The sequence below is a fragment of the Octodon degus genome, unplaced genomic scaffold, assembly GCF_000260255.1.
Source record: "Octodon degus isolate 3935 unplaced genomic scaffold, OctDeg1.0 scaffold00018, whole genome shotgun sequence".
NCBI lineage: Eukaryota > Metazoa > Chordata > Mammalia > Rodentia > Octodontidae > Octodon > Octodon degus.
The window spans coordinates 12,091,898-12,118,873 of NW_004524594.1; the positions used below are offsets into that span (position 1 = coordinate 12,091,898).

The 26,976-nt window shown below is 48.1% G+C and overlaps 1 protein-coding gene across 5 annotated transcripts in view; it reads right to left on the bottom strand.

Annotated features, from left to right (window-relative positions):
- Window positions 1-22,205, bottom strand: part of Prr5l (proline rich 5 like) — an 83,866-nt gene extending 61,661 nt beyond the window's left edge. For 2 of the 5 annotated variants that reach the window (XM_023710776.1, XM_004627040.2), the window contains exons 1-4: window positions 21,967-22,205; window positions 7,253-7,522; window positions 6,866-7,047; window positions 175-464 (exon numbers count right to left, since the gene is read on the bottom strand). In XM_023710776.1, coding sequence (XP_023566544.1) covers window positions 175-338 — 164 coding nt within the window. In that variant the 5' untranslated portion in view covers window positions 339-464; window positions 6,866-7,047; window positions 7,253-7,522; window positions 21,967-22,205. Of the gene's footprint in view, window positions 1-174; window positions 465-6,865; window positions 7,048-7,252; window positions 7,523-14,157; window positions 14,178-21,966 lie in introns of those variants that run through there. The other 3 variants (XM_023710775.1, XM_023710773.1, XM_023710774.1) reach the window with 3 other exon arrangements.
- Between the last annotated feature and the right edge of the window lie 4,771 nt (window positions 22,206-26,976).

A 26,976-nucleotide genomic window follows, 5' to 3' on the forward strand; every position in this document is an offset into this window, starting at 1 on the left:
AGGGAGGGGAGGATGGGGAGGGGAGGGGGAAGGGGAAGGAAGAGACTCATCTCTTGTCCTTGTCAGCACTTTCCAGAGCCGAGATCCCAGAAGCGTGGGTGGTCAGCCAGGCCCCAGATGTCCCCTGGTCCTGCCCAGCCCCCGCAGCGCTCCAGCCCACCCCCAGCTCCTCACCTGTTCCAGGCCGAGTTGGAGCTCAGCTGCAGAGCCTGCCGGGCGGCTTGGAAGCGGGGCAGGTCGCTGAGCACCGGCGAGCTCATGAAGCGCGGCCTCGGCCTGCGGAAGGAGCCCATCTTGTGGCACTCGGTGAGCAGGTTGGGTGCGAAGCCACGGGTCATAAGTCCAGGCAAAGGGTCGGCTTTGTCTTTATAGGACCAGATGTTTCCAGCTGCCCACAGAAAAGGCTTGCTTCAGGGCTGCTTCTGGCCCTCCGTAATTGTGAAAAACACACTCTTAGGCAACACCTGAAGAGAGAGGGCAGACTTTATTGAGATCTCCTGGGCTGAGCCAACCATGTCTCCAGGGAGGCTGGCTAGGGCTCTCCACCCAAGCCGTCATGAAGCATCAGCCTCTGGGGTTCCTGTTCCTTAACTGGGGGTGCAGGGTGTCCCATGGCGCTGTGACTTAGAGAAGGCTTTGTAGACACTGCTGAGGAGAACCCAGGAGCCGCTGTCCCTCCAGCCTGCAATCCATCCGCATGACTTGGTATTTCCCAAAGTATGGAGGCAGGAGATTAGGGCTGGGCCAACCCACTGGGGAGGCAGGTGCGACCTAATTACAGAGTCCCAGGACCCAAGCAGAACAGTTCCCAAAGCCCTGGCGTGGACATCTCCAGAAAACTCCAGTGGTTATGGCGAGGGCAGACTAGGCCTGACGGTCCAAGTGAGAGACACAGGAAGCCAGTGGCCCTGAGCCCTCTGCCACCGTGTTCTCTCACCCACAGGATTCCACTCTCACCCCTAGTGCATGTATGTTCCTTTTACTCGGCCCAAACTCACACTGCAGGATACCATTCCCTTCCTACTTTTAATGTAAACTCTCGCTACCTTCTGAGCTAGTCACTACCAATTCTTTGTTTAAAACAGCAAAAACTTGGAAACCAACTCTAGAAGAAGACTCCAGCACCCAAAACCCAGTAACAGAACCAGTTCTTTTCTCAGGTACGTCTCACCTCCATGCATCTGCCATCACTCACGGACTGTATTGGAAACTGAAGCCAATAGCCTTCCCCCGAGCTACACGCCCGGTTCATTCATTCATTCAATGTTAAGAGACTTCTCACTATGTCATTAAATTCCCACGCTGGCCTCCAATTTGAGGCCCTCCTGCCTCAGCCTCCCAGTGGACAGCAATTACAGGGGTGTGCTACCACACACCCATCTGTGAGTTGAACGTTTATTCACCACTATAAAAAGTAGACCAGCTGAAGATTTTTCTTACCTAGTAGAGAGTCACAGCCTGTAGGAAAGGTAACTATTTGTGCATTCATCCATGCAATACATATCTCCTGAGCGCTTACGCGTACGCTAGCCCTGGGGCCTCACAAGCAGGAGGCACTGCTCCTATCAGGCTCCTGTCCATCAATACTCCTGCTCGGATTGTTCACCTTGCACAGAATTCTCTCCCTTTTCCTCACTGCTTATCTAAATCCATCTCACCCTACAGAGTCGGAGGTCATAAATACCGTACTGTTCCAGCACAGCAGGTCACAAGGCTTTATGGCTTCACCAATAAAGGTACTACTGGCTTCGAAATGAATCTGGGTTCAAGTCTGAACTTGGTCACTCCAACTTGAGTGGCTTTTGGACACACAGAGTCTAAAGTTCCAGGGTACTAACAGTGTCATAGGCCAGGGAGAGATAAAGTAAGATCAGGTGACACACCCAACACAGAGACACACCCATGGCCTTGGCACCTCTGTCTCTTCAGACGGATCTCCTCCTCACCTCAGCACCTCTGGCTCTATAATTTCAGTCCCTTATTGCTCAGTGAAGCCAAAGTCTAAAAATGAATGACTTTAGATGAGTCTGGATCTCATATTGCTGTGAAGGACAGCAGGAAACACCCCAAGTTTGACTGTTTGATTGGCAGTCATTCTTTTCTTTAGGGTTATTTTTGTCTGTTTGTTTTGGTCTTTTTGAGTCAGGACCTTTCTATGTAGGTCAGGCTGGCCTTGGGCTCACTTTCTAGCCCTGGTCTTGAACTCGCAACGCTCCTTATACTTCAGCCTCTTCTTTAGGGTTTAATAGGTTTATCCCAGAAATAGTTGGTCTCTCTGCCAACTCTCTCCCCAGCTGTCTCCAACTCCCAGAAACTAATGCGAGAGAGAGAGAGAGAGAGAGAGAGAGAGAGAGAGAGAGAGAGAGAGCTTCCAGCCCTAAGTGCTAACCTTCAGGATGGCAGGGGGAGAAAAATTAACAGCTCCAGCTATTTGAAGAAGGACAGCAGAGACACCAACTAGATTAGACGCACCACCATGATTGGAAAAGGAGGGAGATGAGTCAAGCAGGTACCAGGACATCCACAAGGAGACACCCACGAGGAGGTGCTCTCAGTGGGCACAGTGGCACTGGACTTGTACTACTGACAGCCACAGAAGGAGCGGCTTTTCCCACCACTTAACTTTTTTCGTAAAACAAAGAGGATTTAGGTACCATTTTCTTATATAGTCTTTGCTCCTGCACACCATGCTCAGAATGAATTGGTAGTTACTAAATTTATCACTCGATGCTGAGAAAGTCATCCTAGGCTTGTTAAGCTTCACAGAGAGTCTGTCTCCATCACTGTCCCCTCCCAGATAGGGAATTTATAAAGAGCAATGCAAGCCAGTGAGTGAGGTGCAGGAGAAATAAAAGCGAGAGTCTCCTTGCAGCTCCCTCGCTCTGGCTGGTGCAGGGTGTCACCCACCAGTGAAGGTCCCACCCACCAGTTAAGGCCCAGTCTATTTCACCACCCTTCTTTAAACGGACCCATAAAGCATGGCTCAACTGTGTCATTACAGGATATTAACTCCTTTTATGAGGATCTTAAACTTGGGGTAGTGGCACTGCCCCCACATCACAGCACTTGGACAGGGAAGGAAAGGAAAGAGAACGAACTGTTTGCCTTCACTGCCCAAACAGGACGTGAGACTCAGGGGACCTCGGGCAGCTCCTATCCCCTCCATACCTCAGCTTACATTCTCTGGGCCCTGCCCTGGGCATCTCAACATCTAGCAAAGTACCTCCCCATCCATATCACAGCTGTCCTCACTTAAGGCATGTGTGCAGCCAAAGGATAAGCCCGCAGCTGCTGGGCCCAGAACCAAGCTGCACACCAGCAAGGAGCTTCCTCTGACTCATTTTCCATCTCCCAAACTCTGCCCCTCTCAGATCCTGCCAGGTAGTCCCCACAGTTCCCACTTGGGGACAGAGCCAAGGGGCTGCCCCAGGGAACCATGGGAGGAAGCCTCTGGGGGCTGGCAGGAGGACAGGGAAAGGCCACACACCCTGTGTCCACCTGCTATGGAGCCAGCCTCCTGGCATGGGCTTGGCCTGACCTAAATGTGACAAATCAGAGATGTCAAAGCAGATGAGGTGTTATCCAGGGTGGCCAGAGTGTGAGAAGGTCGGGACAGGCTGGGACTCAGGTTCCCTGATGCCTGATCTAGAAAATCCTCAGGGCCCTACAAGGCAACCCTATTCATCTCTGGGCACACTTGAATGAAAAGATGAAAATTGCTAAGGCATTGGCTACTTGCCTGACAGGGTGCTAGGCACTGTCGCCATGGGAAGAACCTCCCCAACCGCCACACATCGAGGGCACACAGCTCATGAGTGGCAAGTCTTTAACAAACTGGTGGTGCAATCAGCCCAGTTCCCCGATGCTTCTCCACTGAACTGTGCTACCAAACTCCACCATAAATGAAATCAACACTCATGAGTCAGTCAGGAGCATCACTCTTGAGATTTGATATTGAAATAGAAATCTCAGGCCCCTGAGGTAAATACATTGTCCTAAAAAACCCTACAGCCCTCTTTGATGTGGACGGGAGGACAGTGAGAACACAGACTGCTCTCACGAGGCAGCCACCCCTTCCTGGCCATGCGACCTTGGGTGGGTTACTTGACTTCTGGGGCTTGATTTTCTCCCCCGAGGGGGGAGCTATGAGGACCTCAGAGTTGCAGGATGGCTACGTGAGTAAATATTTGGCAAGTGCTTGGAACCGTACATGGCGAACAGCAAGTGCTGCCTAAGCACTGGCTAAATAAACAAAACAACACCGTTGTTGTTTCTAAACCACCAAGCCATGACCACACTGGGAAACAGCAACCCTTCCCTCTCTTCTGATGACCTCACAGCCTCAGAAAGGGCCCAGACCTAGTGGGCCAGGCTGCCACCCCAGGAGCAGCCACTCTATGTGTGTGTGGGGATTTTGTATATATTATATATTTTATGATATTTTCATTATCATAAAGAGTATACAGATACACTTACATTTTAAATAGTAATAAACTATTAGCACCTTAATAGAATGCTACCTCGGAAACCCCGTGTGTTCCTGCCTTTCAGATAATAGCATATGTGCTTATTTACTACTTTTTAAAAAAGCAGGCTGGGTGTGGCAAAGCACACCTGCAATCCCAGGGTGCTGGGAAGCTGAGGCAACAGAAGTGTCATTTCTCACCCAGCCCGGGCAACTGAATGACTTAACAAGATCCTGTCTCATATTTGTTTTTGTTTCTGTTTTGGTACCAGGAATCGAACTCAGGACTTCACACTTACCAGGCAGGCACTTGCCACTGAGCTAAATTCCCATGACTCAAAATGTTTTTTTTAAAAAAAAAAAAAAATTAAGGCAGGGGAGTGTGAAAGCATTTACTTCAATCCCCAGGAACCTAAAAAAGAATTTACCTCCATCTACAGCATGAAGTGAGTGCTCTTCCTGCCCACTTCACAGTGTTTTTCTAAGATGACAAGAATGTTCTAGAACTCTTACCATCCAGGGTATATACAGCTGCCAAACCCCTAGAATGCGGCTAGCACAATGTAAGGACTGAATTTTAATTTTATTTGATTTTTAATAGGGACCACAGGTAGTTTTATCTGTATTAATAACACAACACGGCTCTTCCCCCCCCCCACTATGTATGAATCTAATTTATTCTTCTGAATGGCAGCTTAGGTGATGTCATAGTTACTTAGCCAGTCCCCGGGGGGCTGATATTTAGTAAGTGTCCAGTTTTTGTTACTGCAAAGTAAGTCTCAGGGACCACATGGCAGCTTTTATAGGGCAGGTATTCAGGAGCGCAGCTGCTGTGTCAAAGGCCCAGCAGCCCTGAACCGCTCACCCTGTGATTCCAGTCCCAAACTGAGCTACAGCAGAAACAGCACTGCATGAAGCACGTTGAGAGACGCAGTAGACCAGCGGCCCCTTCCTGTCACTCAAGGCTTTGGAGCCAGAGGAGTTCTGACATCAAGCCTCACTCTGCCATTCATTTACTGCAGTCAGCAGGGGGAAATGCCCTAAAAAAATACCTGCACGTCTTAATGCCAGAGCTGTGACTATTACGTTAAGTGGTGAAGTGGAAGGCCTTGGGGCCAGACACTTACCCTGGAATGTCCCAGAGGCAACTGTTGCCCCTTCCCAAGTGGGATGCAGAGGAGATGAGAGACAGAGAAGGGCACATTCAGGAGAAGATGTCATGAAGACAGAGATAAGAGTGCTGCGGTCACAAGCAGGGACTGCCGGCAGCCAGCAGATGCTGGAAGTGGAAAAAGAGCCTCCTGTAGGGCTTCCAAAAGGACCCCAATCCCGGCGCCCCTTGGTTCTAGCCTTGGAGTCTGTGAAACTGAGAGAATCAATCTCTGTGGTCTTAACCCGCAAAGGTCGTGGTAATTTGTACAAGCAGCCACCACAAATGAATACACTCAGTGCATGACTGTGGACAGATCTGAACCGCAGCTTCTGCACCAAAAAGCTGACACTGGAGTTAACACACAACAACCAGAAAGACTGGCTGTCAGGTGCTGTAGATACAGGCCCTGGGACTCTGAGGGTTGCCGGCAGGGACAACGGAGGGCAGGGCAGGGGCACGAGGGCTGGTCTGGTGTCCCTGCTTCCTGGAACCTGGGACAGACAACTCAGCATGGACACGAGGGTTGGGTGAGATGATTGAAGAAAAGTGCGCAGTGCGTGCGTGTCCCACACCGCATCACACCACCACCGCGGAACTCCTGTCGGGGCCAGCGTGACAAAGCGCCACCGCCTTTTGGGTGGCCCCAGACATGGATCTTCTCCCAGTTTGCAAGGCTGAAAAGCCAGGGTCAAGGCAGCAGCAGGGCTGATTTGATCTTGCTGCCTCCCTCTTTGGTCTACAGATGGCCACCTTCTCCCTGCGTCTCCCCCTGGACACTTACAGCCTTGGTGTCCCTGCGTGTGGCCTCTTCTTATGAGGACACAGTCAGACAGGAGTAGTGTCCACCCTAACAATGTCATTTGACTGTCGTCCCCTCGTTAAAGGCCCCGTCTTCAAACATAATCATATTATAAGGTGCTAGGGTTAAGGCTTCAAGGTATGACTTTTTTTTGGCTGGGGACGTAATTCAGCCCATAACCATCACTACCTCCACCATCAACATCATGACTATCAGAATAAGTTCTAGGCCTCCTCTCTCCAAGTTGAAGAAATGAAAGTGCTGGTCAGTGTTCTCCGAAGGACCACTGCCACTCACACTGTCCTTTGAGAGTGATTTCCATGACCAGGTTTTTGGAGCCAAAGGGTTTGCTTAGCTTCTGTGGACAGCTGAGGTCCTGGGTTCGCAAAGCCTGCTGGGAAATCACAGGGTCACCAGGCTGCCTCCCCGCCTGGCCCTTGAGACTCACCTCTCACAGGTTTGTCTGAAACCTCTGCAACCCAGATCCAGGATGTGTTTCTCAGAGAAAAAGATCGACAGAGGACAAGGCCTGGGGACCAGGGCACAGCTCTGTCTGCTGGGTCCCAAGCAGAATATAGTGTGCTTAGCGGAAAATGCAAATGAATTCCAGTGAGGCTCCGGCCTTCGACTCTGAAAAGGGAAGTAGAAAGATGGCACAACAAGTGAAAATAAAGAAGTGGGTGGCTTCTAATGACTCTGAGGCTTCCAGGAAAAGCCATTCTGAGCATAATTAATCAAGTCAAAGAAAACTGAGCCACACAGCCCAGTGTGATCTCCTGGAATTGGAGGAGCCAGTTCCCCAAGGACCGAGAGAGCTGGGCCACCTGACACGTACCCTGCTGGTGTGTCTGCAGCCAGAGCCCAGCGTGGAGCGCCCGCCCAGGTCCTGAGCATGGGAGTGAAGACCAGGATCCTTCCACAACATCAGGAAGTAGACACTGACCAGCTGCTTAGCTCGACCGCCCCATCCTCCGTCTCACGGCAGCCAAAGTGAGTTTCTAGTGCTCAGAACGATGAGAAAGTCACCGTTACTGAGCTCCAGTAGGTCAGCAGACCCCTGCCACGTATCTCATCAGTGTATTCAAATGGACACAGGTGTGGTGACCTGCAATGAAATAGAATGGAAAGTCATCAGACCCTTTCCTCACCTACCAGATGGGTGTAATAGTTATCTCAGTGTTGACATGGAGAAAAATGGGATAAGTTGAATGGTGGCAAGTCTCAGAGTAGAGACCTAGAAAGTTGCAGCTAGTATTACTATTTTCAATCAACACTATGTTCTTCATAAAGCCCCCTTAAGCTCCCAAAACTGGCAGGTGAGCAGGTGGAAGGGACAGAGGGCCTTGTACACACTGTTGGAGGGAGAGCGGTATGGAGCAAATTTAATGGAGGGAAATTGGACCACAATGGAGCCAACCAGATGACAAAAGTCGTGGCCTCTGACTAACTCGACTTCCAGGAATTTTGCCCCAGCACATCAAGTGATGTGTGGAACTGGGTTTTTCATTCCAGCCATCTTTACTCAAGCCGTGGGCTGGAAATACTTAAATGCTGCCCTGTAGAGGCCAGTCAATGTGCCCCATGAGAGCCTGCATGCTGGAACACTATGCAGCTCTAAAGAAGAAAGCCCGTATGTGCCACCCAGGGTGCTTTCTGGGTAATGAACCAAACAAAAAGAGTAGGGCACAGACCTACGCATATTTTATGTGGCCATCTACGCAACAAGGATAAAGGAGAGCCTTTATGTATTTCACTGTGTGTCCATAAAACATCGCTGCAAAGATGAACCAGCTGGGCTGGAGAGATGGCTCAGTGGTCTAAAGCACCTATTTGGAACAAGCTTGGATAAAGCCCAGGGACCGCGGTTCGATCCCCCAGCACCACATGCCAGCCAGCCCCGCCCCCTGGTGGGCTGAGCTGGCCACACACACACACACACACACACACACACAATAAATAAATAAATGTTAAAAAAAAAAAGATGAACCAGCTATTGCTAATACTGGTTTTCGCCTAAGTCAGAAGGGGGTGGAAGGGATAGGATGGAGCTGAGGTCTCTGCAAGCCTTTTTGTACTTTCTGAATAGTGTGAAATGTGAAACCGCATTGCTTGACTTTATACAAGAACCACAGCGGATTTTTCTGCACCTTCCCGCCGCTAAAAAGACAAACAAATGAAAAACAGACGAGGTGATTTGTTCAGAGTCACTCAGCACTGAAGGAGAGCTCAGGGTTTGAACTTGGCTTCTGGGCTCAAGTCGGTGTTTTTAGTTAGAGTCCATTCACTCATTCATTTAGTGCAAATTTATTTCAGAAGGAGGGTTTTGTTTTGGCTAATTCAGGCTGCCTTAAGGGCAGGTCTGATACAGCTTCTGGAGCTGGGAATCAAACCGTGGCCCTATGTGCCTGCTTGTGTTTATTTAAGCGGTGCTTTAAACAACTGAGCTATCCTTTAAACAACTGAGCCCTAGTGTAAATTTATTTACTTGACACTTATTTCACAATGGGTCAGGATACACAAGCCAGAAAATAAACACTGGCAGAAAAGTAAAAGAAAAAAAGAACCAATGTCTTTCCTCTTTAAAAAATACTTTATTTTATATTATCTCATTTTATTTACAACATACATCACAAATGGGCCAGATGAGCTGGGTATGACCAGTGGCGAGTGAACGGGGTATGCAGGAATCTACCACCTGCGTCAAGGCGGTACACTCAGGCTAAAGGGAACAGGCACTACTCAGTTCAATTTGGCCTTTTTGGACATCTCAGGAAAAAAAAAAAAAAATTCCCAGTTTGGGTCAATCTGATTTTTCCCCAGCAAAGATCCTAAATACAAATTTTTCAAAATCCCTACGATCACCTGATTTGTACATGCTACAACTGACTGACGGAGCCAACTGGTATGTTGGGATCCAAATATATAGGCTTGCAACCACTGTTTTGCGTTGGTGCAGCTATGGTCCCCAGCCTCTCAGACCTTTTACCCAGAGCCTATGCTGGGTGTAACATGAGCCTGTCCTTACCAGCCACTATTGCATGGTACGAGTCACTTCGCTGGGCTGGGTTTGGTGGCTTAGCAGTTGATTAAAAATTTGGCCCCTCCCTGGCCAGGGTCATGTGGTTCATCCGGTTCTCAGGCCCTCACCTGGGAGCTGCATACATGGGGCAGGACACCAACCCCAGAGCCAGCACCCAGCCCAAGCTCTCCCTGCCACCTACTCCCATCTACCTGACCGACCTCTGAACACAAAGCTCTCTCTCTCACCTTGCCCTATCCTTGATCTCTCTGTGAAACCAGAAACACCACCCCCTCACCCCGATTCACTAGTCACAGAGCTGGGGCAGGCCAGCAGCCCCCCGGGTAGCACCGACAAGAGACATGCTGAACCCTCCAAGCCAGCACAGAAACTAGGTCTGGACTCCACGCCACCACCCCGCCCCCACCGCTGCCGCCAGCCCACTGGATGGAAACCAAGTCGGATGTAGGATTCCCAGAGAAGTGGGACTACTTTGACAGATCCGTTGCTTAGCATGGCTATTTTGCTGTCCTTATCATCACAAAATAATAACTGTCGCCAGAAGCTGGTTGTAATGGGCAGGCCCTGGCCTGCTCATTACATCAGATAATTTCCAGCCCAAACAGTGAAGTGTATTTCATTATTCCTATTTTACAGATGAAGAAAAATAAGCATAGGGACTCACTTGCCCAAAGACACAAGACTATGACAAAGGGCAGAGGCTCAAATGCCACGTGATTCCAAGCCCGAGCTCCTGGCCCCCGGCTTTATACAGCACTCGCAGCTGCCAACCACAGGGCCAGGAGCCTGCGTCACCGGGTCCCTCCATGAGCATCACCAAGTCCCTCCATGAGCATCACCAACAGCGTATCACCCCAGCAGGCAGCTCACTGCCCTCCACAGGAAGAAGACTTTTCTCTCTTTTTTTGATTTTTTTCCTTCAGTAATGTGAACTGAACCCAGAGTCTTCACGCAGACATGTACCCTAGACTACTTGTTTAGGTTGGTGTATTCTTAAGGTTATTTTTATTTTAGGACCTGCACAAGACTTGGTTTGTGCAAGCTGAGGCCATCAGCCTGTTTACTGGGTGAGTCTCTGACCAGCCCTGGGAGAATGGAAATTCCTTAGAGGCAAAAGCCTTGCTGAGCTTGTTCACCACTGTGCTCTGGGCACATAGAAAGCACAGAATAAATAACTATATCTAGGGATTGAATTTGATCCTAGATCCTTATGCATGCTAGGCAAATACTTTATCACTGACCCATATCCCCAAACCAATATTTCTAAATAAAGGTATGAAAAGTGGCATTCCAAGTTTGCAGGAAGGGCAGGCTTCTCCTTTCTGAGAGATTGGAAACTCCCTATTCACTGCTGTTGGAACTCGGGTCCACCTAAGCATCTCCCTGGGGTGTGGACCTGGGCCGTGTGGTAAGGGGTCCCTGGCTGTGTTCACTGGTGCTGGAATCTCCAAGCAGAGCAGAACAGTGGTGCAGGCTGCAGAGCAGAACACTTCGCCTGGACTAAGGCCCAACCTTCACAGCTCTTAGAAGACAAAAGCCAGCCAAGGGCCCCACAGACTCATACAAAGAAAAAAATGTCGGGGGTCAAATATGGATGACAGAAAAGGCTCAACAGGAAGCAGGAAACAATGTCCTTGGAGCTGTGCTGAGCTGCACTCTGAACCAGACAGAAGAGTCTAGGCATCCAAATTTGGGCAAACAGCAAGTACTAGAGCAAGTCAGATACAAGTTCAAGGCTTTTCGTCCTCTCAGCAGTGTTTCACTACGTGTCCGGGGATGCAGAACACCGACAATTCAGCTCCACCTAGGTGCAATTATAGCATCCCATCCCCACTTGGGCCTGCAAACCACTGTATAATCATCAGAAGCATCCCCTTCTTTGGCACAAGTCAAGCGAAGTTGTGGGAAATGCCACATATCTACTCATGGCTAAGCCACTTTAAATATCGAGTTTCTTGGAGTGCGGCTTGTTCGGGTGCGGCCCGTAAATGCCATCCAAAATGATTCTGCAGTGGCTACAGATGATAAGCCAGAAAGTCTAGACACACGCAATAGCTGGGACTGACCATTAGAGGAGCAATTACACTTCTGACGCGTAACATACTTAAACTCTGGTGGGTGAGACGGGGTGAAAGCCAGTAAGTGCTTCAAAGGTGGTAATATATGCTCTAGGTTAAAATGTGCTATTTGCTAAAAAAATTAGTCTCTGTCTCTCTCTTCCCCCTCCCTCCGTCCCTCCCCTCTCCCTCTCTCTCTCCCTCTCTCTCCCTCTCTCTGCAGAATAAGATGAAATGCTTTTTACAAGGAGGCAGAAAAGGGCAAGGAAAGCTCTCCAGGTGGTGTAACCAAGGATAAAATGGGCCGCATAGAACATTCCACTGTGGTCTTCTCATGAAGGGCATGAGGTCAATTCAAGTCCGTTTAACTCAACAAAACACTTGGACGCCCAGTGCGTGCAAGGATCTAGGTGACGGAAGCCACTGGGACAAAGAAGAATAAAGTATCTGCTCCCCCACTGCAGAGGCTGTTGCTAGAAATATCTGGAAAAAATAGTTCAGCAGAACGGGGATTGAACTCAGCCCCTTGCACTTGCCAGGGAAGCGCTTATTCTACTGAGCCATCTCCCCGCCCCCCCCAAAAATAGCATAAATGCAACTCCACCCCAGGCACTGAAACTGAAGATAGGCAATGGAGACCAAACTGCAGCAGAAACATTAAATCCCATTGTAGAATTGGGAGGCAAAGCTGATGAAAGGGCAACTGGATGAAAAGGTTCTCCGTTTCCTCACCTACCACTTTAAAGGATATGGGCACGGAGGATTAGAAAAGAAATTCTGTGAAGAATAAAACAGGCTTTATAAGAGCTTTAAAAGTTCACAGAGTATGCAAGATCTTCTAAGATACAGCAGGCTGAGATGTAAACCACATTTTAACAAATAGCTAGTAAATATCTACTACGTTGGCTGGCAAAGTGAGCTCTTACAAGTACTATGGCATAGGGGGCTGGCCCGATAGCTCAGTGGACTAAAGCGCCTGCTTAGGCAGAGTGCAAGGGCCAGGGTTCGATCCCTGGAGTGCCGTGCTGGCCCGGCCCCCAAGGCTCCCTGAGACAGGGACGGAGACTGGACATGGTGGCATGTTCCTGTGATCCCAGCAGTTGGGAGGCTGAAACCAGGAGGATCACCATGAGTCTGATCTATGTAGTGAGACCCTGTAGACCCTGTATCCTGTATACTAAACGCATTTTTTAAAAAAATGCTATAACATGCAGGGAAAGAGAACAAGTAATTGGTCCTGATTAATGAAAAAGAAATTAAAGTCTCCAAAAGCAATGATAAATCATGTCTATAAGGGCCAAGTTTGAGAATATACTGCATCTAGAGGACTAGGTAGGGGACTGCAGTGCACTAAAGAGCCACTTGTCTTCCTTTGGTTTTTGAAAAGAAAGCTGGAAACCTGAGTTTCTATGTCAACACTGAAGAAAATAATCCTCTTCTGCCTCTTCAAAGCAGGATACATGCCGAACAATAAGCATCTGCTGCCAAGTCTGGCCCATGGGTTACCAGTTGGAGACCCTTGTGTTAGTAGAGCGAGTGGAGAACCTGCAGGCTGCCTGTGACCACAAGAGCAAAGGGAATGACAGACAGAGAGAGGCTGTGCAGGCTGCCGAGCTAAGCCGGTGGGAAAATGAACGCAGCCCTGGGAAAACTAAAGTAATGAGCCAATAAAAAAAGAAAACCCTTCAGAGGCTTGTGGTATTACACTCCCTCTGCCTTCCACACACGATTTATAGGATTACTAGAGCTCTTTCTCAGGTTATTCCCTTTGATGACGTTATTATCATCCCTGTTTTTGAAGGGAAAATTTTCTGGCTCAAAGCATTTAAGGAAATTGCCTGTGGTTCTACAGCTATAGTACCAGAACCTAAGTCTAGGGCCTCCCCCAGAATGACAAAGAGAAGAGCCCAAGCTACCTCCACCAGCTTTTTATTAAAGAGTAAATTGTCGGGCCAGCCAAATAGCTCAGCAGATTAAAGTGCCTGCAAGCAGGCTCAGGGGCCAGGGTCTTGATCCCCCAGCCTGCAGTGCCGGCCCCACCCCTGGGACACATTGAGACAGCAACTGAGACTGGGCGTGGTGATGCGCACCTGTAATCCCAGCTCTTCAGAGGCTGTAAACAGGAGACTCACTAGAGTCCGATTTAGTAGTGAGACCCTGAACACCCTGTAGACCCTTCCCTGCCAAAAAAGAGTAAACTGTCCTTCCTTATCCACAGGGGATACTGTCCAAGACCCCCAGGTGAAGGTGGGAAGCCTTATACAGTACAAATCCCTGCATATGCTATAATTATTCTATTACATATGCACCTACGATAAAATTTAATTTATAAATTAAATACAATAAGGCTAGTAATAATGACAGAACAATCATTACAATACAAGCTGTGATCAAAACTATAGTAAATGTTTAAATAAAAAGTTATTACAGGAAAAGACACATTGCCATTAATTGCTCTCAAAATACTCCCACTCCCTTTGAGCACACTGATCCCATATTCTTGCCACTTTCGGAAGCAGCTCTGGAAGTCCCCTTTCATGCACGTTTTCTGATGACTGACTGGATTTAAAATTTTTACAATTTCTACTAAATGAAAACGTTACCTCGGGACTGGGGAGAGAGCTTAGCAGTCTAAGTGCTTACCTGGCAAGTATAAAGATCTGGGTTCGATCCCCAGTACCACATGCCATGCTAGCCCCGAGGTGTGCTGGCACACACCTGTAATCCCAGAGCTGGGGACGCTGAGACAGGAAGGTCACTATGAATCTGAGCTGCATAGTGAGACTCTGTGCCAAATCAATAAATAAACACAAAGATTTTTTTAAAATTCAAAAATAAAATATTACTGTGTGTCCTCATCCACCTACCCACCAGACCTGGCATCCTGTAACTTCTTGTTTTTCTCTTAAGTCAAAACGATCATGAAAGGTAAATCTTTTGAGCCAATTCAGGACTTGGAGGTGGCCAATACAGCACCACTAAGGACACCATGAAAGAGGACTTCCAGAACTGCTTCAGAAAGTGGCCAGAATGATGGGATACTGGATTCAAAGCAAGGGAGGCAGGTATGTTGAGAGGGATAAATGGCAGTGTGTATTTAAGTATAGTAAATTTATTTCAATATTCACCATATTGTTGGATCATACGTCACATCCAATAATAAAAGTCTGCCTCGAGGGGTCATTGATGTAAAACAAGAGTTACTTGAACCTAAGAGCTGTCACAACAGTGACAGCTGATCTGATAACCCTGCTGGCTGCTGAGTGAATAAGGGGCAGGTGGGGTATACAACATGGATACGCTGGACAGAGGCAAGGTCCCATCCCAAGCAGGATGGACTAGAAGGGCACAAGGTCCATGCCACTCAGAGGGGCGTGCGCGACGTAGCCACCTAAACAGTGTGGATTGCTTATTTATGGAATTTCCCATTTGAAATTTTGGAACGATGGATCCTTGTGGGTAAAAGAAACCAAGTAAAAGAGATCACAGGTAAGAGGAGCCGGCTGGAGGGATTCCTCGGCCTTCCTCTGGTGATACTGACACATCAGCCCTGCAGTTGGCTATGGAAATTGGTAGCAAATTTCCTTGGGAAAGCCTGATGTACAACCACGCTGATAACACTGGTCTACACCAGTGTTCACGACTGGGGTGACTTCTGGTCCCCTTGAGACATTCAGCATGTACGGGGCCAGTTTTGGTTGTCTCCGCTGTGGAGGATAAGGATAGAGGGTATCTAGTGTGCAGAGCCTCACAACAAAGCACTTTCCAGCACAAAACATCAACAGGGCTGAGGCTGTGGAAGCCTGGCCAGGACTCTGGGGAACAATGCTTACCTCGTGCTCTGAGGATTGGCCCAGTAACACCAACTCGCAGCTGGAGATTGACGCCCCAGCCCAGACCCCCGGCCTCTGATCATGTGCCCAGCAAGATCTCCAAGCTATCCATGTGCACGCTGACAAGCGCTGCTTTGATTTAATTCTTTTTCCTTTTTCTTTCTTTCTTATTGGACACAGGGTCTCACCACGCAGCTCAGACTCATAGAAATCCTCCTGTCTCAGCCTCCCCAGTGCTGGGATTACATGTGTATGCCATCACACCCAGTTGCAGGGCCGGCATAGCACGCCCAGGGTTCTGGAGCCAGCACTATGAGGTTCGAACCCAGGTCCTTGCACCTGCCAGGCAGACACTTAGACCACAGAGCTATTTCCCCAGCCCTAGAAGCACTGCTCTGGACTGAGCTCCCTTGCCCAACAGCAAAAGGCTCCTCCATAGCAGGACAATATCACTGCTTTGCTGATAGGAAAAGCAAGGCCCAGGGCATCCGAGAAACTGGGTCACGGCCACAGAGCTCATTTGTGGCAGAACAGATACCAGATTGCAGATCTCGATTTCTCTGGCCAGTATTAGCTCTCCAATGACAGTTGGAACCAAAGTTTGAGTTCATTCAACAACTCTGCCTTCCTGAAAAAACCGACGTTGACGTTTGGGAGGTGTATGCTGGGCGAGGGGTGGAAGGAGAGGTCATGATAGTTTTTCTGGGGCCTGAAAAGAACCGATTGTTCTGCTCTTGAAAAATGTTTAAAAAAAAAAAAAGAATTATCCCAAACAGTACAGAGGATTACCATGTTTACCCATTAATTTTGCCTCCAGATACTTTACAAGGAAAACAGCCACAGGGCTCTCACACGGAGAAAGCTGTGTGTGCTTGGAATGACGAAGGTGGCAACCGTCCATGTGGCCCCCCCCCCCTAGAGCCCTCTGGGGAATGATGCTGATACACTCCATAGGGTTCCAAAAGTCTTTAGAATCAAACCAGCAAGTGTAAAAAGGTTTACCCTGAGGATTTATGTGGCTGAGGTCACAAACAGGTTGCGACGGGGTCTGAAGCAGCTCGTGCAGACTAAAACAGGCCCACAGAACCAATGGCGGATTTCTTGCTTTCAGTACTCGGGACCAAGAGAGACACAATTCCTTTCAGCTATTCTCTCTATTCCAGCCTCCATCAAAGACTGAAGATCTCGGAAAAAGGTGCTTTCATTTTCTTATTTTCAAGGGACTCAAATGTACTGACAGAGATGCCCTCCACAAAACACACAATTCAGTGCCACAAGGAGAGAGCAAAGTTAGAAAAAGCTCTCCAAAAGCAAAGGAAGGGGAGACGAGAAAAACTGAGGGTACTGTGAGGTCTGGCCGTCAACAAAAAAGAACTTGAAGACTGATGTGTATGGAGATGCTCTTTGCTGGCACCTGAAAATGGAGAAAAGGGACAACGAATGAAAGCCCAGGGAGACAGATTGTAAATAAATACATGATTTTATGTAACAGAATTATATGTGGGGTAAGTGGTACAAATAATTATAATAGGGTAGGCAGTGGTGGGGCTGGATGTTTACCAGGTCTCCCCCTGGGTTGCAGTCAACAAAAGAAGCTAGAGGGGCCAGGCAGTCTAAGCACCTGCTTGGCAAGCACAAAGACCCAGGTTCAATCCCTGGTACCACTGAGCTTGCCACTGAAACCGGTCATGGTGGTGCACACCTGTAATCCCAGCGCTGGAGAGGCTGAGACAGGAGGATCGCTCTGAGCTGTGCAGCGAGACACTGTACCAAATAAATGAATAAAAGATTAAAAAGAGAGATCTGATGAATTCCATCATTCTCTACGACCTTTATGAACGAACTCAGTTGGCTCAGCCCTCCAGAGGATGCCAGCCAGCTGAACTTGGACACGAGCTTCTGTTTTTTAATGAAGCCAGAATAGACTGATATCGTGTATTATCCTGCTATGGAAATATTTTGAAGGGGGGATGGGCAGCCAGAGAACATCCTCTACACATTTGATGAACACAATAAAAGCCTCTAAAATTCCAGAATATGTTATGGCTGGAAGTATTACAGTTAAAAAAGTCAGCTTAAATTTAATAGTCCGTTTAAATTCCTAGTTGACGGTAATTAGAGAACAGGCAGTATTTCTTTAAATGCTGCCAGACAGAACTTAATCCAATTTAGGTAATCACTAACCTTTGCTTTTCTTCTCCCTCTCTTTCTCTCTCCCCTAAATGAATCCAAGGATTGATCTACAAAGGCCATAAACTGGCAAAGCATAAGAAAAGAATATTTAAAGAGGGAGATTGGGGGGCTGGTACCTCAAAGAGCTAAGTCCAGTGAAAATGAAACAGGTCTCTCAGGCTCCCTAATTTATGCGGCCCTAAACTGGCACTGAATAACAGAGGCATTCCAAGAAATGAGGGTACTCACGCCCCCATTCTCCCTCTCTGGGAACCTCATCCCAGCTGTCAATCACCAGAGCTTGCTTGGCAGGAACAGCCTTTCCCTCCCAGCCGGCCGAGCCCCATCATTCTCCACATCTCCACAGCCCTAGGGCTTGATCTGGCCTCTTGTGGACTACCTCCTGCACCTAAGGTGAAATCCTCCAGAGTGTCGCCTCACTTGCCACTGTACAAGCACCTTCTAGCCTCTCATTTTAGATGTCCCACATTGATTTGACACTGACTTCTATTCCAGAAACTTCCATATAAGCCACTAGTGCTTCTTGAGAACTTGAGACCCTGGATTCCGCATGAAAGGCCTTTAAGAACAGGTAACAAAAATGTACAGGAAGGGGCCTGGGGAGATAGTTCAGTGGTCTAAGTGCCTGCCTGGCAAGCACAAGGACCCAGGTTCAATCCCCAGTACCACATGCTGTGCCTGCCTGCCCCGGAACCCTGGGTGCACCAAGCTAATCACCGAAACTGCGTGTGATGGCACACAACCATAATCCCAGCACTGGGGAGGCTTAAACAAGAGGATCATTATGAGTCCTAGCTATGTAATGAGACCCTGTACCAAATAAATAAAAGAGTTTCTCTTAATTTTTTTTAATGTACAGGCAGGATCCAGAGGCTCAAGTTAAAGTCTATGTGACACTGGGAAATTAACACACTTCTCTGAGCTTTTTTTTTTTTTTTTTTTTTTGGCAGAACCGGGGATTGAACTCAGGCCCTTGCACTTGCCAGGGAAGCGCTTATTCCACTGACCCATCTCCCCGGCCCCCTCTGAGCTTCTTAAAATAAAGAAAATAATAGCTACATGCCCAGGTTTTGGGGAGACTCAAATACCATTGTCACAGCTGGACCTGACTTACCTATTCAGTCAGTGGGTTGCAATCACATGAGTTTCAAAAGTAAATCTTGGACCCTGCCAAGTCTTTGACCCTGCCAAAATGTCAATCACCTCAGGTTCACTTCTCCTGAGGTGTCCCATCATTGCTTCCTGTCATGTGTGTCCCCACCCTCCGTGGCTCCCAGTGTGGGCTCTTCCTTACTAAACAATGGCTTCTGCTTATCAAGGTAGCACTCCCCAGTTCCCAAATTCCACCCCTGTTGTCCTGTACAAAATAGTTTGTTCTCTAGGTTCCACCACGGAGACATTAATTCACACTGAGTTGCTAACAAATGATTACACCTACAAGTACTGCCTTTGCTAAGTACTTACTTTCTGCATATAGACAAGCAGCTCTGAGGAACACATTTTTAATGGCAGACAACATAGGACAATTTTATTTCATTTATTGATTTATTTTGAGGGGAGGTTATTGGTGGAAAGAAAGCTTCTGTCCAAGACAGGGATAGAAGGGGGGCCCTGAGCAGATTGTCCCTAATAGGACCAATTTAGAGTTACTCAGGGGCTGTCTCTCCCATTGACTATATTGATCTAGCCCTGCAAAAAGAATTATGAGGGAAAAAGACAAGGAAAGAAGAGTCTTTTTTTTTTTTTTTTTTTTTTTTTTTTTTTTTGGTGGCTCAGGCTGCCTGAAGGACAGGTCTGTTAAGGCAGGTGGAACTGGGGATCAAACTGTGGTATCCTGCTCCTGACTGCCTTTGCATGAACAGGCGCTTAAACAACTGAGCTAAGGACAGGCCCCCCCAAGTAATTTTTTTTTTAGGAACTGGGGATTGAACTCAGGCCCTTGTGCCTGCCAGGCAAGTGCTTATTCTACTGAGCCATCTCCCTGACCCCTTAACTTGGTATATGGACAATACAAAAGAAACAATCACAGAGAAACATATGCACACACACCCACAATTTGCTAGGACAGAGAAATCTGAAAAAAGAAAATGAAGGTTTATAGAGTTCTTAACGAACTCAATCTACCAATAGGTGGCTTTTATGTTGAGCATTCATTAAATGGATGAACAAACTAAAGATTATACCGTTTAAGTCTGGACCCTCAGCATAAGGTTTTCTGAGAGTACAGCAGGTTTGCAAAGGCAAAATTAGGACAAAATTGGGCTAACTTGTAACATTTCAAAATTAAAACCCACCAATGGACTCAAGCACAAGACGATATAATCCACTACTGGGGAATCAAAGGGAAAATCATCCCCAACCCACAAGCCTGGAGTAACAAAGTGAGACCCATTCTGAGCTACATCCCTGCGAGGCCTTAGACAACTTGTCTAAGCCTCGGTGCGTGCCATCTATAATGGGTAGGTAACAATCCCTCCATCAGTATATGGTAAGGATCATGCGCTATCAGTGTCCTACTTCGAAGTCTGACATTAAGACCTCAACAAGTGTTTGCAACATCCTCCTTTTTTAGATAAGGGGAACACTTTCACTGTGTTCAAACAGAACATTACTGCAATCACATCCCCTGAAGCAAATGTACATCGGCACTCCTAGGTCTCTCTGGACCTGACAGAAGTGAGGTCTAATCCATGAAAAACAAGCTAGCTTAAGCTAAGAGGTGCGTAGTCTATGCTTCCTTTAGCTCCTTTCTTCCTTTACACATTAATGGTTCCAGCTGCTAGGAACATCAATAAAATACAAAGGTCAGTGGCTGGGGATGGGAAAACTGAAGATGTTGCTTCTCTTATCTACAAGGCGACATTCTACACAAATCACTCGCTCGGGGGCCCTACTGCAACCAGAATGACCTGTTGGAGTTCACAACGGGAGTCTTTCTGAATTGTACTGGGAACCTCAAGGGGGTCTCAATTGAAAACTGCATGCTAAATCGGCTTCTGCAGGCTTCACTTCCCCTCCTGACCAGTTTGCTGCAGTTTACTAGAGCTCAGCACTCTGGGGCTTTGTGGCCTGTAGGAGAACGAAACATCTCGGCTGCACACCTGCTCTGGTCAAGACCACCAAAGGCAGGTCAAATTGGGCAGCCTGCAAGGTTCCTCCGTAACTTGCATGAGGTGGGGGAATGGAAGGCGAGGCACCACGGTTGTCACTGGACTGCCCTGGTCCAAGTATGGGCCATCTGATTTTGCAAGTATCGCTTGTGCTACAGGTCAGAACTCAGGCCCAGCAGGGATGTCCAGAGCTTCTGGCGCAGACCTTTGCCATTGCTGGCCTCGGAAGCAGAAGTGCAGCCCATCCACGCGCGTGAGCTCCGTCTTGCGCTGTAATTGGAAACTTGCACAGCGCAGGACTGCAGCAACGCCTATAAATACTGCCTTACTGCTGACAAACACTATGCTGGCTGGCTCCCGGCTCTGCGGGGGAAGAGCGGCCGCGTGTGATCCAGGGTGGGGACGGGTGGAACTGGGGGAAACCCCTACCGCAGACCAGGAAGGCACCCCAGAGCCTAGTCCCGAGGCAGTTCACAGCTACGCAGCCCATTTTGACCCCGAGTGGAATTCCCTTTTGCAAACACTGGGCAGAACTGGGAAGGGCAGGTCCGAGCCACCTAAAGCAGCTCCAGGGCGCCCCCTGCGCTCAGCAGCTAGCAGAGCGCGCGCAGTAGGCGCGCAAAACTGGGCCAACGTGAAGTGGGCACAACAGCGGTAAAGGAAAAGGGACACGGTGGGGGGGGGGATACGGGGGACGGTGCTCAGAGCGTCCGGCCGCGGCCAGGGCGCCCCAGGCCCTCCTACCACCCGCCCCGGGTTGTCCTGCCCGCGTAGCGCAAGCTAGGCGCACAGGACCCAGTGTTGCATCCCCGCCCTCCGCTCCCACACCTCCCTCCGGAGCAAGGGATCGGCGGGAAATCGGCTGTTTCGGTCCTCGAGCTTGGGGAGCTCTGCAGACTCGGCCCTAGAGCCAAGTGAGAACGAGACAAACCGGCAAACTTTCTTTTCGCTTCTTTTTTCTTTTAAAGCTCGGGTTTCCGCCAGGGTCCCCCGATGGACGCCATCCAACCCTCCACCCCAACCGACTCAGCGCGCACCTCAACCCAAGCCAACCCGCCGACGCCTTGCGCCGCTGCCTCGATCGCTGCCCACACCCTCAGGGTCGCCAGTCTAGATCTCTCTGCCCTCCTTAAGCATCCGATCTCAGGGTCCCTAACCACGCGGGGTCCCCAACTTGTTGCCCTCAAGTAGTTCGCCTTCCTTAGTCCCTCCATCTCCATGTCCCTGCCTAATTGTGCCTGGTGACTTCCTTCCAGTCTTGAGGCACTTTTGCGGGGAGGAGGGACTCCAGCCCCTCCAAGGACTTCCCCACTCACCTGCTCCAGGGTCCCAGGCGTGGGTCTCCACCAGCCGCGCCCGCCCGCCGGTCCCGGACTTCTCACGCCCAGGAACAAGTTTCTGGCGTTTTGGAGAAAGTTTTGTTCCTGGAGAAAGACGTTCTCCCTCCTCTGCTTCCCTACTCACCCCGCGCTGCCCTCGCCTGGCTGCTCCCAGACTCGGATCCTCTCCAGCGCGAGTCCGCAATCGCTGGGCGTGCGGAGCTGCCAGTGCGCGGCCAGGGACACGTTTCCCTCCTCTCAGTTTACGGCCACCTATTCTCCTCCTCCTCCTCCTCCTCCTCCTCCTCCTCCCCTGCCTCCTCCTCCCCTGCTTCCTCCTCCCCTGCCTCCTCCTCCCACTTTTCCTGTCCCGTGCACATGTGCACATCGCTAGCTTTCGACTCTTTCCAGCCGCCCCCACCACCACCTTGCTGCATCTCGGGAAATCCAAATGTTTGGACGTGGAGAGCTAGCCTGGAGGATAAGCGCTGTGCTTCTCTCGCCCAAGGTGAAATCAGCCTCTCACCCCTTCCCCACCAAGGAGAGCTCTGCTGGGGCGAGGCCGAGGGAGAGACCACTGAGGGCCTCTTACAAGGAGCAAGACCCGCAGAACAGCGGACTGAAGCCTACAACTTTATCTTAAGAAAAAGTTCTCGGGCCAATTCCAAAAGTTGTTTTAAGCACATTAATGACCCTATAATTCCACTGAAGCCTCTCCATGAGCGTTGCAACATGCTTTCATTTCTTCTTTCCAGCTAAGGGCTTAATGCATATGGGAGGCTCCCTCAATGTAAAACCACAGAGAATCAACCGATCCGAAAATTAAAAACAAAGTAAAATTATTTTCAAAACCTTTTTTTTTTTCCTTTCTGGCAGGTGTTAAGAATTTGACGCAGCTGCCTGGGTACACTGGCTTGCACAATGTCACCCTCACCCTATGGCTTAGCAGGAAACACTTTTCAAATGCTGCCCCAGCTCAGATCATGCTTCGGCTTTGAAACCACAGTGACGTTTGCTGAGGAAGAGAAGATATATATATTTCTTTTTATGGTCAAAAGTAAACAAAATCTCATTCCGTTTTGGGTCCCTGTGACCTTTAGAACCTTTGTATTCTGGTAGCTATATGAGGATGGTGCATGGCACAGGCATGGGGATAGCTTGCCTTGGGATGTTAGATAACGCCGAAGGATTCTCAAGGGAAAGCCCAGAGGGATTAGGGGTCCTTCTGTCTCACTCTGGGAATCACATAGGACAAGAGACTTCGCACAGCCTAGGAGCCTGGGGGAGAAAAGCTTTGGAGGACAATAGATAGGGGGGCGGCTGCTGATGGGAGAGCCAAAATCTGTATCCTTGGATAATCAGCCAAGTTACTTAATTTTGCCATGATTCAGTTTACTCTTACAAATTCGGGGGTAACAGTAACAACTGCTTGTTAAGATTGTTATGAGGATTTCATGAATTCCTACAAATACAGCACATAAGAATTCTGTTGGAATTCAAAAGAGAGCAAGCCGTTATTACTCTTACCAATCCCCGGGGTCAGGAAGCCACGTAGTACACATATGCTTCTACCCAGGTGCAAGAAGATTAATTTGAGAATGCCCATTCCACATGTCCGATTCCCCTTTAGGTCTTTGTACAATTGTGATGCATTCCTCTCTCCCAATCCACCTCATTCTACTCTACTTTTTCTTTGTTTGATAGCATCGATCCCCTTGTGACATCTTATATGAATTTTTTTTTTTTTCCTAAATGTGGTCCCTTATACTCTGGTTTCTCTTCAGATTGTATAAATCTTTCGCCTTTTCCTAAACGTGGTCCCTCTCATCACTTCTTTCAGGCCACAAACGTCAGCTCAGTAAGGCAGAGATTCTTGTTGGCCAGTGACATTGCCCTGGCTCCTGGACTAGCGCAGGGGTACGTAGTGTGCACCAGTAAATGCCATGTGAATGAATGCTAGAACACATTCATCTAGCAGATCTCTGTCCTACTAATCACTTGCAGTGGGCATGGCATTGTGTCCTAAGATGATAATTAACGGGGTGGCCTGTGCAGGATGAGTGAGGCTCCCTTGGGAGGAAGTGCTTTTCTGACAGCAGGAAATATTCACAGCACCTAAGGACATCAGCATTGTGGGACATCACGGCAAAGTATCCAAAGACTGCAAGGAACCCTTAAGTTGTTTAGAGTCTTTTCCAACCTTAAGAGTTGCTATTTTTATAACAGAGTTTTCTTAAAATGAAAAATAGCCGTAATTTTGGTGTAAATCAGAGCTTCTCCAGTGCCAATATATTATATTTGTCACCACCCAATTTTTAACCAGAGCTCTAACTCAATGTCAGTGGAACATTGCATTTTCTTATTAAGAAACAATCTTGTTAGAGGAAGCCAATATAAATCATTCTATTTAAGCATTCATTTAGAGAGGAGGACTCTTAAACATATTAGGTACACAGTTTGCCAGGTTCAGCCTCTGAGCTGAAATTGGCCCACTCAGACTTTGTACTGAAAGAGGATCCCTGAGGCAGCTCTTTGGGGACTAAATTCAGCCAAACCACAGATTTTGCCCTTAGAATACACCCTGGCCCTTCAGTGAGTAAGTCGGATTCCACATCAAGAATGTGATCACAGACTGGGCATGGTGGCACACCTGTAATCTCAGCACTTGGGAGGCTGGAAACAGGAGAATCACTACGAGTCTGATCTACAGAGTGAGACCCTGTAGGACCTGTAGACCCTGTAATAAGTACGTTAAAAAAGAATGCCGTCACATGTATATGCACACACACACACACACACACACACACACAGACAGATAGTGGGGTATATATGTAATACTAAAGTGGGAAGGAAAGTCATGATTCATGATTCTACCGGAACTCTAGACCCTAAAAGCTGTGGACTGGCTGCCTATGGGCCAGTTTTAACTATTAGAGGTATACCACTGAAACCCTATGATCGTTTGTATGTTTTTAATGAATTGCTGATATTCAAAAAGCAGAAAACTGCATGCAAAAAAACATATATGAGTTTTCAATCTGCCTTGAAAACTCCAAAACCCTGGGCAGGGCTTTTGTTGCAGGCCAATGGGACCATAGTTGGCTAACTGTTAGACAAGATGCATAGTTTCCAGTTTGCTACAATCCATGCCACTCCCTGTCTTTCTTCCCACCCTGCCGTTCCATTTCCCTGCCACTCCTGATGCAGCTAGAGATGGGCCCTGGCCATGAGCTATGAGCAAGCAGAAATTACACAACTGGATGGCATGGGCTCAAACCATCTTTCCCCTAGCAAGAGACTCCATTTTTCCAACAAAATTTTGCTAGGAGCTGCATAATTTGAGCACTCCTGAGGCAAAGGATGCCACTGGCTAGACAAGGAGGCAAGTGGGCAGCAGGAAGGGAGGAGCAGAGGCTCTCTCTGGAGCTACAGTGAAGTCAAAACCACTTTTCATTTCCTGCTTTTCCAGAGGCCCACACTCTCTCTCCTCTGTTCCCATGGTAATGTCTCCCCACTCATCATCCCTTTATTCATTTCCACCCCAAAAGGGCCCAATCAGACCAAGTTCAGGATGGCTTTGGTGACTCATCCAGAGTTGTGCCCAAGGAGAAAGAATAAGGCTTGATACCAACGCTATTTCTTCCTCCTCATCTTATACACTGCTTAATTTCTGACTGATAACACAAATCCCTTCAATTTACAGTCATAGTACCTTAAAAGTCTGGTATCTGGTGGTGTGAAATATTGGCCAACTTTGAGTGCAGAAACTTAGGTGTCCAGTTCAGACCACCTCCCATGAGACTTCCATGCCCTGATGTCTCTTACCTTGTAATTAAAATGCTCCAACATATCCTTCCTTCACTTTTCTTTTTATAGATGGAGGCCCTGAACATCTAAGATCGCTAGTTAGTGCCTGCTTTCAAGGGGTACAGGAAAGTCACCCAGACCCATGAGCATTCAAACATAGCTTTTCATGTTCCCAGAAGTGCAGTCATAAAATAAGCCAACATGGTTACTCATGATAAATAGCAGCCTAGCTACAGAGCTTGCATAACCCGTCATTATATATCCACAGCATTGTACCATCCATAAAACAGGGACCATTTGAGAAATATGCTCAGTATGGAATCTAATGCCAGAGTGTAGAATCAGTGACCTTTGGTACAACAGGAAGAGAAAACACACAAATGAGAAGAGCTTGCTTTCCTTTACCCTCCATTCAACAGTCAATAGAGAAAACATGAGTACCCTAAAGTTCTAGGGAGAGTTTCCATGACATAAGGAACAAAAAAGAAAAGTATTATTTCAGTGCCTATCATTCTCTTCTTGAAAGCAAGGAGGATTTCTATTATGTTAGTTTTTACTATTCTTCTTGTCTTTGGCTATTGAAGAGTATGTGCCCTCCATTGTAAAGAGACTGGTTGCTAATTAAATCAATGTATTTTGAGAACAGCTTTAATCAGTAACTCTTAAAAGGAAATTTGGTGGTCCTATATGAATTTCCCTGGGATGATCCCGATTTCAGCTTTCTTTTGCATGATTCCAGATCCATTGGGTGGCCAACAATAATTGGGTGGTCACTTATTTGTCAAGTAGTACAAAATGAACAGGAAAATCGAGGTTCCTACCATGAAGGAGCAGAAGATCAACAATAAACAGGGAAATTAGAAAGAGATCATTGTGAGTATTGATGAGTGCTATAAAGAGATTAAAATAGGTCACTCTAGTGGCCTGGAGGAAAAAAGAGAAGTGCTTTGTATAGTGTCATCAGGGATGGTAACTATGAGTGAAAGCTACATGGTCACAGGGGGTACCCACAGGAACAGGGAGGACCTGAGTCAGGGAGAAGCTTGGCAAGTGGTCAAGGTGTGAGAGGAAGCCCTATGGTCAAAGATTTTGCAAATGAATGTGGAAGGAACCAGATGAGATCCGAGAAACTATTCAAGATCGGATTGAAGGCAGGTCACAGGAGCTCGGTCACTGTAGCAAGCCATTGGAAGGTTTTAG